The sequence below is a fragment of the Ranitomeya variabilis genome, chromosome 1 (assembly GCF_051348905.1).
Source record: "Ranitomeya variabilis isolate aRanVar5 chromosome 1, aRanVar5.hap1, whole genome shotgun sequence".
NCBI lineage: Eukaryota > Metazoa > Chordata > Amphibia > Anura > Dendrobatidae > Ranitomeya > Ranitomeya variabilis.
In genome coordinates, this window is record NC_135232.1 from 239,914,789 (window position 1) to 239,934,104 (window position 19,316).

The following is a 19,316-nucleotide window of genomic DNA, read 5'->3' on the forward strand; positions in this document are numbered from 1 at the left end:
CTCCCATAGCGGTGGAGCCGCATATTCATTACTGTAATGAACGGTACCATGTGACCGCTCACTACAGGAAGAAGCTGCTGGTGCCGGGGAACAGATGTGCAGGGACCGCGCCAGGAGCAGGTGAGTATAGCACAGTGCGCGATATTCACCTGTCCCCCGTTCCACCGATGGCCGCCACTGCATCTTCCGCGTCCTCTGCAGTGACGCTCAGGTCAGAGGGCACGATGATGTGAATGGTGTGCTCGCTGCCCTCTGCCTGAACTTCAGTGCAGAGGACGGAGAAGACACAGCGGCGGTCGGTGCTGGAACAGGAAAGGTGAGTATAGCAAGTGCCGGGGACCTGAGAGGTGAGTATGTAATTTTTTATTTTTTTAATCGCAGCAACAGCATATGGGGCAAATGTCTGTATGGAGCATCTTATGGGGCCCTGCGCAGCATTATATGGGGCAAATATCTGTATGGGGCCATGTGCAGCATTATATGGAGAAAATATCTGTATGGGGCCATGTGCAGCGTTATATGGGGCAATTATCTGTATGGAGCATCTTATGGGGCCATGTGCAGCGTTATATGGGGCAAGTATCTGTATGGGGCCATGTGCAGCATTATATGGGGCAAATATCTGTATGGAGCATCTTATGGGGCCATGTGCAGCATTATATGGAGCAAATATCTGTATGGGGCCATGTGCAGCATTATATGGGGCAAATATCTGTATGGAGCATCTTATGGGGCTATGTGCAGCATTATATGGGGCAAATATCTGTATGAGGCCATGTGCAGCATTATATGGGGCAAATATCTCTATGGAGCATCTTATGGGGCCATGTGCAGCATTATATGGGGCAAGTATCTATATGGAGCATCTTATGGGGTTATAATCAACATTTGTGCAGCATTTAATGTGGCATATTTTTATATGGAGCATCTTATGGAGCACCTTATGGAGCACATCATAAACTGAATGGAGCATTATATGGGGTGTATTTTGTATGGAGCATCTTATGGGACCCATCATGAACTGTATGGAGCATTATATGGGGCTCCTGATTCAATATGGATATTCAAAAACACTTAAACTACTGATGTCTCAATTAATTTTACTTTTATTGGTATCTTTTTTTATTTTTGAAATTTGCCAGTAGCTGCTGCATTTTCCACCCTAGGCTTATACTCGAGTCATTACGTTTTCCCAGTTTTTTGTAGCAAAATTAGGGGGGTTGGCTTATACTCGTGTCGGCTTATACTCGGGTCGGCTTATACTCGAGTATATTCGGTATGTACAAAACTGGATCCAAAAATTACAATAAATATCACAGCTTACCTACTTCCCAACACTCTGAACAGCTAAAAAACCCTCTTTCCTAGAAACCAATGAACAACTTACACAATAGTTTCCTAGGGTCTATGTGGTATAAATCTGAATGCTATTATTAGGAGCCCTAAAAGATTATTGCCCCCATAATTGCGTAAAAAATAGAATGAAAATTATACAATCAGAAAATCAAAATGTGAAAAAATATTCATCACCAGTAGTTAGTAAAAAACAAATAAAAGTTATACATTTCCATGTCAATACTGCACAAGTCTGCTTCTATCATTTAACTTTTATGACCTCTTTATTCAAATTTGTCTCATCGCTGTAGAATTGAGGACTAGAATAGGTATAAATATGGCGCTATTCGTACTTTAGAAAAATAGTTTTTCATTTCTCCTCTCCTTGCTCTCTGAACATAGGCATGCTTACCTAGGCTACACAGATTTCCCATATGACTTTAATGTCAAGTGCATTACTGAGAATGGCATGTACTCTCGTTTGCTTTCTTTCTCCCTGCGGAACGTCAATAGAAACGACAAGTCAAACAGCAGGCTCCAGCTACTGGGAAAGCTGGCGTTATGGAAAATAGCAGCAAGGCTGGAATAGGTAGTCTTTGTTACTTTGGCGTAATGGGTCATATTAACAGCAAAAGGCACTCAAATAATTGAAAGAAAAATGAACAGGGCATTCTAGTCCCTGATGGCATGAAATATAGTTGTCGATTTATACTTTTCCAACTAAAACTTAATATAACTTGGAAAGTTAGCGCTAGTACATTAACTCTCTGTACTCCCTGGTCAACATGTTTACTCTACCAGGAGAGAAGATAAAATGTAATTTGTATATTGGCGTGAAAAAGTTTATCAAACCAATTGCAAGTCTTTGTCCCTCTATCAAACCACAATTGCTCTCAAATGGAGAAGACCCTAAATAAAAATATATCATCACAGGGTTGTAAGGCTGCTGAAAAAGAAAAGAAAACAACTGTTAATTATTAACCCCTTAATGATAGGCTTTTTTCATTTTTGCCTTCCCAATTTTCAACAGCCATAACATTTTTATATCTTTGCTGATGTGATTGGACGAGGCATTGTACTCTGAGGAACAAATTGTATTTTTTTAGTTTAGGGGTAAATCATAATTTGTAAAATTTTTTAGAATGCAAAATAACTTCACTAATTTCTCTATATAATCAGGATGATTTGAGATTCAATCATTTGTGCAAATTTTGAAATGTATGATCTCGTGTTTGCAGAGGATATAAAAAGTTTACATACCACGTTTTGTCATGTAAAAAATGATTCCAGGAAAGTATCATTTCAAAGCTTTTCTGCTTTTGATGTTACCCATAATCTGTATAATTTAACTGAAAAAAAAAAAATCTTTTCATGTGTAAAAAGGAAAATAAGAACTAAAGTAACGTGGTTGCATAAGTATGCACACCATATAATGCACACTATACAGCTAAAATACTTTCTTGAGGTACCTTTGAATTTATTGCAGCATCAAATATTTTTGGGTAGGAGTCTATTAGCAGTAGTGCTCCAAATCTGTCAGATTGCGAGGGCATCTTCTGTGTACAGACCTCTTCAACTCAACCACAGATTATCAATTGGATTCAGGTCTGGGCTCTTCTTTTATTGATTTGGAGGTATGCTTAGAGCTGTTGTCATGCTGAAATGTGAAATTCACACTTATGCAACCACATTATTTAGATTGTATTATATTTATTCACCCCCTCAAAATTATTTCAGTTTGTTTCTAAATGGATTAGTACAGATTATGGATGACGATAAATGTGGAAAATGTTCTGAAATGATCCTTCTTGATATGTTTTTTCTTACTTAACACAAACTTGTTGTTTAAACAGGGGTGTATGAAAAGAGTGGATAAAATTTGAATTTGCCTGTTTGCAAGCTTTTTTTTCGAGAAATTCAATTAATAGAGAAGTTATTTTACAAGAGTGTGATATCTCCAGATCCCAGAACATAATAAAAATAATGTATAAATAAAAAAGCAAACTTATATTCATCTTATCTCTCACCTCTTTGGTTGTTCTGCTTCTCACTGTCATCCATCCAGTCCTCGCCACATCTTCAGATTGCTGTTGCTCAAGTTGAAATTCCCAGGCCTCTCAAGGTGGGCCAGAACTTCTGGCTTTGATGGAAGTCTGGAGGGTTCATGCAAGTTCATGGCACATGTAGCTCTCAGGAAAGTCAAGAGTAGGAGCCAAGCGTGAGCATATCAAGGAGTTCAACGAGAGCATCAGTTACCTGATAATTTGACAAAGACTGGACTCATGAGACAGAGGAGCCAGAGAGCTTAGTATCAGGATTTTGTCATGGGTTTAGGGGAACCAGAAGACCAAAGGACCGCAGCATCTGATTTCTCCTACTCCTGCACTGATTAGAAGTGCTTCAATTTCATATTAAGTGGTGCAGGTTTCTTTTAGCAGTGCAGAATTAATCTACTCAGTTAAGAGCTCTAGGAGGCTTTCCTGCATTAAGGCTCTCAGCTGTTCACCACTCTCATCTCATATAATCTGGGCCCTGCCATTCACTCATTGCCAGAGCTAGCTTCATGCTGCATAGCTAGGCGAAGGTGGTTTGTTGTAATTGCTTGAGAAGGCGTTTGATGGATTTATCCAAGACTGTTGTGAGGTTTTGGGTGTGTGCTAATCCCCTTCTTCTCCTACTTTGGTTTTACCCCATCCACCACTCCCTGGTGTTTACCTCTTACCACTACTCCCCTTTTCCCTGGGTGCAGGAAGGGTACATACTGAGGGTCCATTCAGGAGCTAAGGAAAAGTACGTGGCCCTGGCATCTTCACCATCAGAAGTAATCTGGGGAACAACGTAAGCTAGGGCACCAATAGTGTTAGGGACAGGGAAGGAGCCCCTGGCCCCCAAATACCCATCAGAGTTGTGACAGATTTATTTTTTGGCCTTTTGCAGTGCACAAAAATAGTGGCAAGCGACTGTTGAATCCACACAGAATCGAATGATAAAGAAAATCTGCATTTTGCCTGTATATTTTTTCTGTATATTTTAGGTTTGAGAAAGGCCAAGTATGGCTGAAATGTCTCATTTTGACTCCTCACTTTTATGAAGTCTTTTAAATATTAGAGTACATTTTTTTAAGGATTGATTTATGGTGCTCTGACTTTTTTTTGAAGATCCCCATTCCTGTTATGACAGTGCTCCTATGAAAAACAGTCCATTAAAAATAAAGAAATATTTTTTTTTAAACAATACATATTTGATATTGCCACTTCCATAAAAGTCCAATTTATTAAAATTAATTAATCCAATCAGTAAATGGTGCAACAAAAAAAATAATCTAAAAGTGCCAGAATTGAACTTCTTTGGGTTGCCACAACACTGAAAAAAATGTAATAAGATGTGATCAATACACTATACCTACCCAAAATAAAAATGTTTGCTCAGGGGGCAAAAAACAAACTTTCACCTATCAGATAGAGCAATGAAATCATCACGGGTCTTGAAATATGGGGACACAAGTAATTTTTTTTTCTATGAATTTATGAATCATATTGGCAGGTAATTTTTACCACACAATCAATGCTGCAGCACCTAAAAAAATAGCTGAATTGCATTTTTTGCACACTTTAACCCCTTAAGCCCGTACTTATGACGTACTATACCGTCGAGGTGGGGTGGGCCTTAATTCCCGGTGACAGGATAGTACGTCATACGCGATCGGCCGCGCTCACGGGGGGAGCGCGGCCGATCGCGGCCGGGTGTCGGCTGCATATCGCAGCTGACATCCGGCACTATGTGCCAGGAGCGGTCACGGACCGCCCCCGGCACATTAACCCCCGGCACACCGCGATCAAACATGATCGCGGTGTACCGGCGGTACAGGGAAGCATCGCGCAGGGAGGGGGCTCCCTGCGTGCTTCCCTGAGACGATCGGTACAAGGTGATGTACTCACCTCGTACCGAACGTCTTCTCCCTGCAGGCCCCGGATCCAAAATGGCCGAGGGGCTGTATCCGGGTCCTGCAGGGAGCACTTCCGGGTCGGAGCAGGCTGCAGATGAAAGCTGCAGCCTGCTCCGATGAAAGTATGATCGCGGATCTGATAGAGTGCTGTGCACACTATCAGATCTGCGATCTGTGATGTCCCCCCCTGGGACAAAGTAAAAAAGTAAAAAAAAAAATTTCCACATGTGTAAAAAAAAAAAAAAAAAAAAATTCCTAAATAAATAATAATAAAAAAAAAAATATTATTCCCATAAATACATTTCTTTATCTAAAAAAAACAAACAAAAACAATAAAAGTACACATATTTAGTATCGCCGCGTCCGTAACGACCCAACCTATAAAACTGGCCCACTAGTTAACCCCTTTAGTAAACACCGTAAGAAAAAAAAAAAAAACGAGGCAAAAAACAACGCTTTATTACCATACCGCCGAACAAAAAGTAGAATAACACGCGATCAAAAAGACGGATATAAATAACCTTGTTACCACTGAAAACGTCATCTTGTCCCGCAAAAAACGAGCCGCCATACAGCATCATCAGCAAAAAAATAAAAAAGTTATAGTCCTCAGAATAAAGCGATGCCAAAATAATTATTTTTTCTATAAAATAGTTTTTATCGTATAAAAGCGTCAAAACATAAAAAAATGATATAAATGAGGTATCGCTGTAATCGTACTGACCCGACGAATAAAACTGCTTTATCAATTTTACCAAGCGCAGAACGGTATAAACGCCTCCCCCAAAAGAAATTCATGAATAGCTGGTTTTTGGTTATTCTGCCTCACAAAAATCGGAATAAAAAGTGATCAAAAATGGTCACGTGTCCGAAAATGTTACCAATAAAAACGTCAACTCGTCCCGCAAAAAACAAGACCTCACATGACTCTGTGGACCAAAATGTGGAAAAATTATAGGTCTCAAAATGTGGAGACGCAAAAACTTTTTTGCTATAAAAAGCGTCTTTTAGTCTGGTTTCACACTTGCGTTTTTATCTGCATGCGTTTTTTAAAAAAACCGCATGTGTGAAAAAATGCATCTAAACGCGGAAAAACGCATGCGTTTTTATAGAAAAACACAAGAAAACAAGAAAAAAACAAAAAACCTAACCCTACCCCTAACCCTACCCCTAACCTGAAATACGTGGCACTGAAATACGTGGCACTGAAATATACGTTTATATACGTATATACGTATATAAGTGCCACGATATTTCAGTGGCCACGTATATAAGTGCCACGTATATAAGTGCCACGTATATAAGTGCCACGTATTTAAGTGCCACATATTTAAGTGCCACGTATTTAAGTGCCACGTATTTCAGTGCCACGTATTTCAGTGCCACGTATTTACGTGCCACGTATTTTTCAGTGCCTGAAATACGTGGCACTGAAATATCGTGGCACTGAAATATCGTGGCACTGAAATATCGTGGCACTGAAGTATTTACGTGCCACGTATTTTTCAGTGCCTGAAATACGTGGCACTGAAATACGTGGCACTGAAATACGTGGCACTGAAATATCGTGGCACTGAAATACGTGGCACTTAAATACGTGGCACTTAAATACGTGGCTCTTAAATACGTGGCACTTATATACGTGGCACTTATATACGTGGCACTTATATACGTGGCACTTATGACTGTCAGAAAATGTTCAGTAAACGGTTAGGGGTGAGGTGGTTAGGGGTAGGGTTTCAGGTAGAATTGGGGAGTTTCCACTGTTCAGGCACATCAGGGGCTCTCCAAACGCGACATGGCGTCCAATCTCAATTCCAGCCAATTCTGCGTTGAAAAAGTAAAACAGTGCTCCTTCCCTTCCGAGCTCTCCCGTGCGTCCAAAAAGGGGTTTACCCCAACATATGGGGTATCAGCGTACTAGGGTCAAATTGAACAACAACTTCTGGGGTCCAAGTTCTCTTGTTATCCTTGGGAAAATAAAAATTTGGGGGGCTAAAAATCATTTTTGTGGGAAAAAAAATATGTTTTATTTTCACGGCTCTGCGTTGTAAACTGTAGTGAAACACTTGGGGGTTCAAAGTTCTCACAACACATCTAGATAAGTTCCTTGGGAGGTCTAGTTTCCAATATGGGGTCACTTGTGGGGGGTTTGTACTGTTTGGGTACATCAGGGGCTCTGCAAATGCAACGTGACGCCTGCAGACCAATCCATTTAAGTCTGCATTCCAAATGGCGCTCCTTCCCTTCCGAGCTCTGTCATGCGCCCAAACAGTGGTTCCCCCCCACATAGGGGGTATCAGCGTACTCAGGACAAATTGGACAACAACTTTTAGGGTCCAATTAATCCTGATACCCTTGTGAAAATACAAAACTGGGGGCTAAAAAATCATTTTTGTGAAAAAAAATTTTGTTTTTATTTTCACGGCTCTGCGTTATAAACTGTAGTGAAACACTTGGGGGTTCAAAGTTCTCACAACACATCTAGATAAGTTCCTTGGGGGGTCTAGTTTCCAATATGGGGTCACTTGTGGGGGGTTTGTACTGTTTGGGTACATCAGGGGCTCTGCAAATGCAACGTGACGCCTGCAGACCAATCCATCTAAGTCTGCATTCCAAATGGCGCTCCTTCCCTTCCGAGCTCTGTCATGCGCCCAAACAGTGGTCCCCCCCCCACAAATGGGGTATCAGCGTACTCCAGACAAATTGGACAACAACTTTTGGGGTCCAATTTATCCTGATACCCTTGTGAAAATACAAAACTGGGGGCTAAAAAATCATTTTTGTGAAAAAAAAAAAAAAATTATTTTCACGGCTCTGCGTTATAAACTGTAGTGAAACACTTGGGGGTTCAAAGCTCTCAAAACACATCTAGATAAGTTCCTTAGGGGGTCTACTTTCCAAAATGGTGTCACTTGTGGGGGGGTTTAATGTTTAGGCACATCAGGGGCTCTCCAAACGCAACATGGCATCCCATCTTAATTCCAGTCAATTTTGCATTGAAAAGTAAAATAGCGCTTCTTCCCTTCTGAGCTCTGCTATGCGCCCAAACAATGGTTTACACCCACATATGGGGTATCGTCGTACTCAGGACAAATTGCACAACAACGTTTGTGGTCTAATTTCTTCTCTTACCCTTGGGGAAATAAAAAAATGGGGGTGAAAAGATCATTTTTGTGAAAAAATATGATTTTTTATTTTTACGGCTCTGCATTATAAACTTCTGTGAAGCACTTGTTGGGTCAAAGTGCTCAACACACATCTAGATAAGTTCCTTAAGGGGTCTACTTTCCAAAATGGTGTCACTCGTGGGGGGTTTCAATGTTTAGGCACATTAGGGGCTCTCCAAACGCAACATGGCGTCCCATCTCAATTCCAGTCAATTTTGCATTGAAAAGTCAAATGGCGCTCCTTCCCTTCTGAGCTCTGCCCTGCGCCCAAACAATGGTTTACACCCACATATGGGGTATCAGTGTACTCAGGACAAATTGCACAACAATTTTTGGGGTCCAATTTCTTCTCTTACCCTTGGGAAAATAAAAAATTGGGGGTGAAAAGATCATTTTTGTGAAAAAATATGATTTTTTATTTTTACGGCTCTGCATTATAAACTTCTGTGAAGCACTTGTTGGGTCAAAGTGCTCAACACACATCTAGATAAGTTCCTTAAGGGGTCTACTTTCCAAAATGGTGTCACTCGTGGGGGGTTTCAATGTTTAGGCACATTAGGGGCTCTCCAAACGCAACATGGCGTCCCATCTCAATTCCAGTCAATTTTGCATTGAAAAGTCAAATGGCGCTCCTTCCCTTCTGAGCTCTGCCCTGCGCCCAAACAATGGTTTACACCCACATATTGGGTATAAGTGTACTCAGGACAAATTGCACAACAATTTTTGGGGTCCAATTTCTTCTCTTACCCTTGGGAAAATAAAAAATTGGGGGTGAAAAGATCATTTTTGTGAAAAAATATGATTTTTTATTTTTACGGCTCTGCATTATAAACTTCTGTAAAGCACTTGTTGGGTCAAAGTGCTCACCACACATCTAGATAAGTTCCTTAGGGGGTCTACTTTCCAAAATGGTGTCACTTGTTAGGGGTTTCAATGTTTAGGTACATCAGGGGCTCTCCAAATGCAACATGGCGTCCCATCTCAATTCCAGTCAATTTTGCATTGAAAAGTCAAATGGCGCTCCTTTGCTTCCAAGCTCTGCCATGCGCCCAAACTGTGGTTTACCCCCACATATGGGGTATCAGCGTACTCAGGACAAATTGTACAACAACTTTTGGGGTCTATTTTCTCCTGTTACCCTTGGTAAAATAAAACAAATTGGAGCTGAAATAAATTTTGTGTGAAAAAAAGTTAAATGTTCATTTTTATTTAAACATTCCAAAAATTCCTGTGAAACACCTGAAGGGTTAATAAACTTCTTGAAAGTGGTTTTGAGTAACTTGAGGGGTGCAGTTTTTAGAATGGTGTCACACTTGGGTATTTTCTATCATATAGACCCGTCAAAATGACTTCAAATGAGATGTGGTCCCTAAAAAAAAATGGTGTTGTAAAAATGAGAAATTGCTGGTCAACTTTTAACCCTTATAACTCCGTCACAAAAAAAATTTTGGTTCCAAAATTGTGCTGATGTAAAGTAGACATGTGGGAAATGTTATTTATTAAGTATTTTGTGTGACATATGTCTGTGATTTAAGGGCATAAAAATTCAAAGTTGGAAAATTGCGAAATTTTCAAAATTTTCGCCAAATATTCATTTTTTTCACAAATAAACGCAAGTTATATCAAAGAAATTTTACCACTAACATGAAGTACAATATGTCACGAGAAAACAATGTCAGAATCGCCAAGATCCGTTGAAGCGTTCCAGAGTTATAACCTCATAAAGGGACAGTGGTCAGAATTGTAAAAATTGGCCTGGTCATTAACGTGCAAACCACCCTCGGGGCTTAAGGGGTTAACCGCACTTTTTCCTATTTCCCAACACATCGAAAATTACAGTGAATGGTGTCATTGAAAACAACAAAACAAGTCCTCATAATTCCACATGGATGGATAAATAAAAAAAATGTTATCACTATTGGAAAAAGAGAAAGGAAAAATGAAAATACAAAAATGGAAAATTACCCAGTCGGGAAGGGATTCAAGAGGACCTGTTATCTCCCCAATGTGTCTATTTACTTGTATTTCCCATGTATATATTTATTTCCCATGTATATATTGTATTTCCCATGTATTTTATATATTTACCATCTATGTACTTGTATTTCCCATGATGCAGCAATTTTGGATAATTTTTATTTCTTAACTAATAGTTTGCATTCCTCCTGGGAAAGCAGTGGTCCCTACATGGTCTAACAATATCAGCATTGATTGGGCAATGCCAGGCTTTGTAGGTAAACAAATTAACACCCAGTTGTCAATTTACTAATACGCTTCTAGAATGAATAATAGAGCAACTGCATATTACACAAAATTATTTGATAATTTGAAATACAATCATTAACAAGGACAGACATTTCTGCAGAATGTTTAAATAATAGTAGATATGACGGAGCAAAAACTTTTTCTTGAAACTTTAGATAGCAAAGTAAGTTCATAAATTAACTAGTAAGTATGCTAGATGTACATACAATTGTGGTTAAATTACAGTACATATCACAAAATATACCAACTACATATAAGGCTTAAAGTACAATTTCATAGAAGTATTAAGTATGTTGATGACAGAACCTGAATGATTTAGCAAAATGACGGATAAATAGACCTATCATGTTCCTGACGTATTTTCTGCAGGTGCAGTCGGCCCATCTCCTCATTCATTATTATCGATTGTCTTTCTGAATTCTATGTTGTGCACTTATCTAAACATGAACCCATTAAATTGATGTATAATTTTGGTAGGAAATTACACATTAGGCCATTAAAAGAGTAATTCCTTTTGCAGCCCACTGCCAACAAAATAAAATTCAAGGTACTTGTGCTGACGTTTACAACACTTTGTGCCCTTGTTCTGTCCTATTGATCTAAATGCTTAACCAATTACATCTCAAAGTGCAGTCTCATATCCTTGGGACAATACCAGCAGCTACTACCCAAATTATTATACATTCCATACATGCTGAAATTTAAATGATGGAACAAGAAATGAGAAGGCATTATTTTTATGCTCCTACTTATCTTTAATTAACCGCAAACCTCGAAAATAAAAAAATAATTTGTCAAATTGAAATAAAAATGTCACATACCATTGCCAGTGGTATTAAAGCCATGATGTCCCTTTCATTGACGTATATTTTGGAGATACCAAGATCTGATAGAACTTGTCCAAGGTATTCAGCTTGCCAGGTGATTATCTGTACTCCTGATGGGTCGGTTGAGCTGCCAATTTTAAAATCCATCTGGAAAATTTCATAGTAGTTTTCTAAAAAACTGAAATAAAAAAAGTGCTTTTACTAAAACAGAATCTTCCAAGGGACAATATTAAAAGAAACATTGGACTTGTACAAACGCTTCTCCTTTATTATGTCTCAAACAGTTTCATTTGGATACTCAAGAAGTGTCACTAAATTCTGAAAACACATCAATTACGCCTACATTTTACATTTGTCTGACAGGTATGTCTCAGACTAGGAAAACCAATGTCTATTCTAAATGTAAGCTCACGATGTTGACGTACGAAAAATTCCCTATAGTTGTTATTGCTCCTTTTGTACAACATTTTTTAAACATGCGGGACAATAGCTACTTTAAAATACCAAAATAATAATTTATTTTAAAATGTACCTGTCATTTGAATGGAAATGTTTAAAAAATGCATAAACCTATATCGCACATTATCTTAGCTAATCTGCCATTTTCTTTGCCAACTTGTTTTTATGTCCCCCCAGTGGCTTTATCCACTGGCAGCACTTTTTGCAGAAGAGGGACATGTACAGTCCTAGCTGATCTGTCAGCTGTATGTGAGCCTTAATTCCTTTACTTTAGACCCCACTGCTTAAATGTGCGCTGCAGATGTGCAATGAGAAATATGGAGGAAACTGAAATACAGATTAGGTGGAAAATAGCAGACAAAGCTGCGATGAAGAGAGAAGGATTTAACAGAAGTACTATAAAAAATCTGGCAGATAGAACATACTTGTAAGGTGATGTCCCTACTTTCAGTAATCTTTACTTGCTTTTCTGTAACTATAAATGGATCAGTGCTGATAACAGCCTATGAGTCAGCCAATACCAAGACACCAGGCGGTAGAGCAGGATATTGTGACGAAAGCATGCATAAACCTATATAGATCACTAGAAGAATACTTTTAAGGAGTCAGTATTAGGGATGAGCGAGTAGTCATATATTCAGACTTGCTATACTAGTAATGAGTAGGTCCTAATACTCGGGTATTTGTAACGAGTAGCGAGTCCAATGCAAGTCAGACAATTATGAAGCTAGGACTACTATCACGGTAGTTCCAGTGCCCAATGTGCAGGCATAGACAGTGTCTCCAAAAATCAGCCCAAGGGGCTGTATCATGGTTGATGCAGGAAGGAGGCCTCAAGGGCCAGACAATTATGAAGCTAGGACTGCTAGCACGGTAGTTCCAGTGCCAAATGTGCAGGAATAGACATACTGTAGTGTTTCCAAAAATTAGCCCAAGGGGCTGTATCATGGTTGATGCAGGAAGGAGATCACATCACAAGTGCCTCCGATGGGAAATAATAATGAATGGAACATTGTTTCTAGCTTGTTGACCATGAGGTACATGTGGCAGAAGCAGGAGTGGGATACACATGTAAGAAGAAGGAAAGGGGTTTGTATGGGAATGGATGGACGTCATCACCAGTAGCATAAAATAACTTTATGGTGACTTTAGGTTAAGATTCTGTCATCTGGAGGGCTTAAAAAAGGTGGCGAAATCCAGTCTGTGTTAAATTTTATCAGAGACAGCCTGTTTGCATTCTCTGTAGTCAGCCATGTGCATGTATCTGTGATAATCGCCCCAGCGGCACTGAAAACATGCTCTGACATCACACTAGCAGCAGGGCAGGCCAGCACCTCCAAAGAATATAAGGAGAGGTCTGGCCAACTGTGCATCTTGGATACTCAGTAATTAAATAGAACAGAAGTGTCAGGAAGGATGCAGGTATGGTCACTTAGATACTTGTTGATCATGTTGTTCAATTTCTGCCTTCTTGACATTCTCAGTCCAGCTAGCCCTTGCTGATGAGCCGGTTTATTGAAGATGGCCCAGTTTGTGGACATTTTCTCCCATCTCTTTTAGACCTGCTGGGCGTGTCTCTCCCAATTAATGCATGCTGTTGCAAAGAGCTGGTACCTCTGCTACCAGCCATGTCTGAGTGTGATCTTGTCATGAAATGTTCGACAACGGCTCTTGAAGGATTCAATTGTGAAACCCCTTGGTGACTGCAACAGTAGCGAAGGAAATTTGTCCTTGTACCGTGGGTCGAGATAGGTGGCCAACCAGTATAGGTTGCTGATGAAAATGTGGATCACGTGAGGGTTTTGGGACAGACAGTTAGACATGAACTGTGCCATGTGTGCCAAGCTGCAAAGAGGCAAATGCTCTGTGGCCTCAGAAGGAGAAACAATACCCATCCTCTCTTCACACTGACTCTCCTCCTCCACCTCCTCCTCTCCAGCCCACCCATGCTGGACAGACATAAAGCTGGAGTCGGGAGTCCCCTCTGTAGCATCAAGGGTCCCCTCGGTACCACAGAAAAAGAAGTCCTCTCCCTCTTTGTCTTCCTCCTCATCTTCATCACCCAATCTTGCCCCATGATATTGGCTGGGCTGGGTAGGATCACCCAGTGTGAAATCTTGCTCCATAACCAGCTGATAGGCACTCAAAGATTCCATGTTTACATTAGGCAGCAATTCTTTCAACGTACATAGCATCGGGATGGTAATGCTGATAATAGCCTGAACACTGCTCACGAGGTTGGTGCAGTACTCAAAGTTATCAAGCACCTCACAAATGTCAGCGATCCACACCCACTCGACAGTTGTTATGTGTCTTGGCTGAGTTGCAGTCTGATGGGCATGTTTAGGCAAGTGCCCTCTGCTGCTCACTAATCCTTGCCAACATATGATATGTTGAGTTACACCATGTGGGCAGGTCACAAATGAATCGGTGGTTTGGCAAATTAAATTGCTTTTGAAGCACTGCAAGATCGGCAACAGCGGTAGAGGAATGGCGGAAATGGGCACAAATACTGCGCACCTTCTCAAGTAGGTACGGCAAGTCAGGGTATGTTTTGATAAATTTCTGAACTATTAGGTTCAGCTCGTTAGCCATGCATGGCATGTGTACCAGCTTCCCGAGCTTTAAAGCCACCTCCAAGTTACGCCCATTATCACAGACAACCAGACCGGGTTTGAGTATCAATGCGGAGAGCCACTGATCGGTCTGTTGTTTTATTCCTTGCCACAGCTCTGCTGCAGTGTGTGGTGTTTGACCTAAACAGATCAGCTTCAGCAGTGCAAGTTGCCACTTTGCCGATGCACTGCTGCACAGCTCCCAACTTGGCAGTGATGTGGAGCATCAGCATAGGTGGATGTGGATCCAGCATAGGATGAGGAGGCGGAGGAGGAGGAGGAAGAGGGGAGACAGGACGTATATGATGAGGTGGAAACCATGATTGAGGTTGGGCCCGCTATTAGTAGCATGGGTAGAATATGTGACGCTCCAGTTTGTGACTTTGTCCCACCCTCCACCAGGTTCAGCCAGTGTGCCATGACAGAAATGTATCGTCCCTGTCCACAACTACTTGTCCATGTGTCTGTTGTTAGGTGGACCTTCCCGGTTACAGCATTGGTGAGAGCACGCTTTAGATTGTTTAACACATGCTGGTGTAATTCAGGGACAGCACACTGGGAAAAATAGTGCTGGCTGGGAACAGAGTATCGTGGGGCAGCCACAGCCAAGAGATCACAGAAAGACTGTATCCCCCCAAGCCTAAATGGCAACATCTCCACGGCTAGCAACTTTGCAATGTGTGCGTTTAGTATTTGTGGGTGCGTGGGTTGGTATTTATGCTTCTTTTCATAGATCTGGGGCACAGACAACTGGACGCTTGGCTGTTGCAAACAAGTGAATGGAATTGTTGTGTCCTGTGTCTCTGTGACCACAGCTTGTGAGCAGGAGGTATGAGCACCTGCTTCCTGGCCAGCAGATTATGAAGGATGGGTCACAGGCAAAGTGGCAGTGGTTTGTCACGCAGACAATGATTTGGTACCCTGTTTATTTCACCCACCGACTAAGGTGCTTGGCTGCCATGTGTTTCCGCATACTGGTGGTGTTCTGGTTGCCTTTGCCCTGGCCTCTGCTCAGCTTCGTATGGAAGATGCTACAGATGACAATGTTTGGTTCAGAAGGACTATTCGAAAACAAATTCCACAGAAGGGTTGCTCTTGACAACAGTTGACATACTTCGCACTCTGTCAAACCAGTAGCCCTTGGTGCCTTTGTTGGTGCTACGTATCCACCTTCTTCCTCTGTGCTGCTGTGCTGGCTATGCATACCAATGGCCCAGGTCGGATCAGTGGACTCATCATCGACGACCTTGTTGTCCGTGTCATCCTCCTTCCATGTTGATATTGTTGGCTGGCCAGATGTCTCAGTTGTGCAATACTGTGCATGCTATTCGGTGTGCAAAGAGCAATGCAATGTTAAAAAAATTGGCTTGAGGTTAAAGCCAAAGATTTAGCTAGTCAGCTAGTTAGAAGTCAGCTAGTCAGAACACAGCTAGTCAACTAGTTAGAAGTCAGCTAGTCAGAACAAAGCTAGTCAGCTAGCTAGTCAGCTAGTTTGAAGTCAACTAGTCAGAACACAGCTAGTCAGAGCACAGGATCTGATATATTTCAATTTGCTAAACTAATAAGTTTAAAGAAGAGCAACCAAATATTGTAACTAAGGGTTATAGATGATCCCACATAGAATACCTCTTTTACTAGAGAAACAGGCACCTGATGATCAGCTGATTGCTATAGGTTTGGCGTCAGAAACTGTAGCAATCAGCCATTATGGCAAGGAAAATCCTCATCCAGTCATACCTTTTGCAGCATGATTGCCATTTAAATCTGTTCTCACTCATAGAGGACGTTAAAGATAATGTTTATTTTTTGCTCCCATTCCTGGGATATGGCATCCTTCTTCTCTGAATGTAAATCATGTCTTGTTAGCCAATTAGGCTTTGTCCTCAAAAAGACTCACCTAGAGAAAAGTTGATGGCCATGACCAATCAGATAAAAAGACAAGCTTTATATACAAGGAATCAGGGGCAAAAATACACCAGATTCAGGTGGTCAATAGCATTTACATCTGGAAAAACAAGCATATTTAACCCTTTCACGACATGCGCCGTACATGTACAGCGCATGCCGTGAATCCCCCTTTGATGTGGGCTCCGGCGCTGAGCCCGCATCAAATTCGCGACATGTCAGCTGTTTTGTACAGCTGACATGTGTGCGCAATAGCGGCGGGTGAAATCGCTATTCACCCGCCACTATTAACCTGTTAAATGCCGCTGTCAAACGCAGACAGCGGCATTTAACTACCAGCATCCGGCCGAGCGGCCGGAAATGACGTCATCGCCGACCCCTGTCACATGATCGGGGGTCAGCGATGTGTCAGAACAGTAACCATAGAGGTCCTTGAGACCTCTATGGTTACTGATGCCGGCCTGCTGTGAGCGCCCCCCTGTGGTCGGCGCTCACAGCACACCTGCATTTCAGCTACATAGCAGTGATCTGATGATCGCTGCTATGTAGCTGAGCCAATAGAGTTGTGCCGGCTTCTAGCCTCCCATGGAGGCTATTGAAGCATGGCACAAGTAAAAAAAAAATGTTTTTAAAAATATGAAAAAAATATAAAAAATATAAAAGTTTAAATCACCCCCCTTTTGCCCCATCCTAAATAAAACAATAAAAAAAATCAAACATACACATATTTGGTATCGCCACGTTCAGAATCGCCCGATCTATCAATTAGAAAAAAGCATTAACCTGATCGCTAAACAGCGTAGCGAGAAAAAAATCCGAAACGCCAGAATTACGTTTTTTTGGTCGCCGCGACAATGCATTAAAATGCAATAACGGGTGATAAAAAGAATGTATCTGCACATAAGTGTACTATTAAAAATGTCAGCTCGGCACGCAAAAAATAAGCCCTTACCCGACCCCAGATCACGAAAAATGGAGACGCTACGGGTATCGGAAAAATGGCACTTTTTTTTTTTAAGCAAAGTTTTGAATTTTTTTTCACCACTTGGATAAAAAATAAACTAGACATGTTAGGTGTCTATGAACTCGTACTGACCTAGAGAATCACAATGGCAGGTCAGTTTTAGCATTTAGTGAACCTAGCAAAAAAGCCAAACAAAAAACAAGTGTGGGATTGCACTTTTTTTGCAATTTCACCGCACTTGGAACTTTTTTCCCGTTTTTTAGTAAAAGACATGGTAAACACAATGGTGTCGTTCAAAAGTACAACTCGTCCCGCAAAAAATAAGCCCTCACATGGCAATATTGACAAAAAAATTAAAAAGTTATGGCTCTGGGAAGGAGGGGAGTGAAAAACGAAAATGCAAAAACGAAAAAGGGCCGCAACTTGAAGGGGTTAAGGCATGGGACGTGTCATCTTTAACATCTAAAAATCACCCCATCCAAGTTAATTTTCCATTCTGTATGTTGCTAGATGTCTGGAATAGTGATACAAGTTCAACAATCTGACACAACTGTATTAATAGTTGTGAAGTATATGTGTTATTTTGTGATAAAAGGCCAAGTGGTCATAGAGAGCATTATGATTACATGGGTTTGATATCAGTGTACTACTTTCAGGACTAATAGAGGTTGCCAAGGCTACTAATAGTCACACACAGAGTACAGATTTCCCTTTAAATATACCTCAGGCGTTATGAGAGTCAGCCTTATAAAAGCGCTGCACAAAAGATAAGTTGGAAAAAGTTATTACCTAAAGTAAACTTTTTATTGTAGTTTTAGTATTGGTTAAAATTGCTAAGTGCTTGTAAAAACAAGCAACATTGCAATTTACTTCCTACTTAATTCTATAGTCTACTGTTTCTTGCCTTAGTTACCAACCATCTCAGAGTGATTGGTCTCCTAGTGCTTAAGTGCTTTCTAAACAGCTTGCAAGCACTAATCTGGAGCTAACTAGTTTTTAGGGCTAGCGGAACGCACCAAATAATAAGAAAGATAGAGTAAGGTGCTTTCGCAGCCCGGGGTCCACCGTGCAGAGATGGAACCTGCTGCCAAGTAATGACGGACTATATGGTGGTACAATGTGGATACACACACGGGTTAACTTCACCCTGTGTGAAGGAAGCAAACCCTGTTGCGTCACAGGGCCTAGGTACCGCACCAAGAGCGCAAGCAAGGAGTCTCAGAACTCAATCCCAAGACACAGGATTTGAGTTCATATAGACCTCTTGCGCTCGACACTGCAACTGGGGTGTCAGAGTGAAAGAAATAATAATAAAGATGCACGAGAGTGTGTGCGGTGCCGCACTGGTGGACGCCACTAACCACCCAGGCTTGGGTCAGGAATGCGCTGTGAAAGCGCACGGTGCCGCACTGGTGGTCACAGCAATTAGACGCTGTTTTGTGTTACGTGCTGATGGCTAAGTCGGGTGCTAGATAGCAGACATCCACCTTACGCGAGCAGTCATACACAAGGGAGGGGATAATTAATGAAAGACTTTCACACATCAACACACACACGTTTACAAGTTTACACTAGCGCATGGCCATGCGGTCATGTGAAACTTTTATAGCTGCAGCATGTACAGGAACTTCCCGGAAGGACCAATGGGAGGCTGCCACAGAAGTTGAGCACCTTCAGGACCTTCCTGGAGAACCAATGGGATCTGCTGCAGTATCTGAACATGTGACTCTCGATCTCCAATGGGAGATCTTGCCCTGGGCATGCTCAGAAGGGGAAAAGCAGGACTTAGTCCCAAAAGCATCTGCTTGCCACTGCCCAGCACTGCCTTCA

General features: G+C 41.3%; 1 protein-coding gene across 1 annotated transcript in view; it reads right to left on the minus strand.

Moving 5' to 3' along the window:
- LOC143812117 (transmembrane protein 132D-like) overlaps positions 1–19,316 on the minus strand; it is a 1,597,762-nt gene that overhangs the window by 578,792 nt on the left and 999,654 nt on the right. Inside the window, exon 4 of the mRNA XM_077293277.1 lies at positions 11,538–11,721. Coding sequence (XP_077149392.1) covers positions 11,538–11,721 — 184 coding nt within the window. The remainder of the gene's footprint in view (positions 1–11,537; positions 11,722–19,316) is intronic.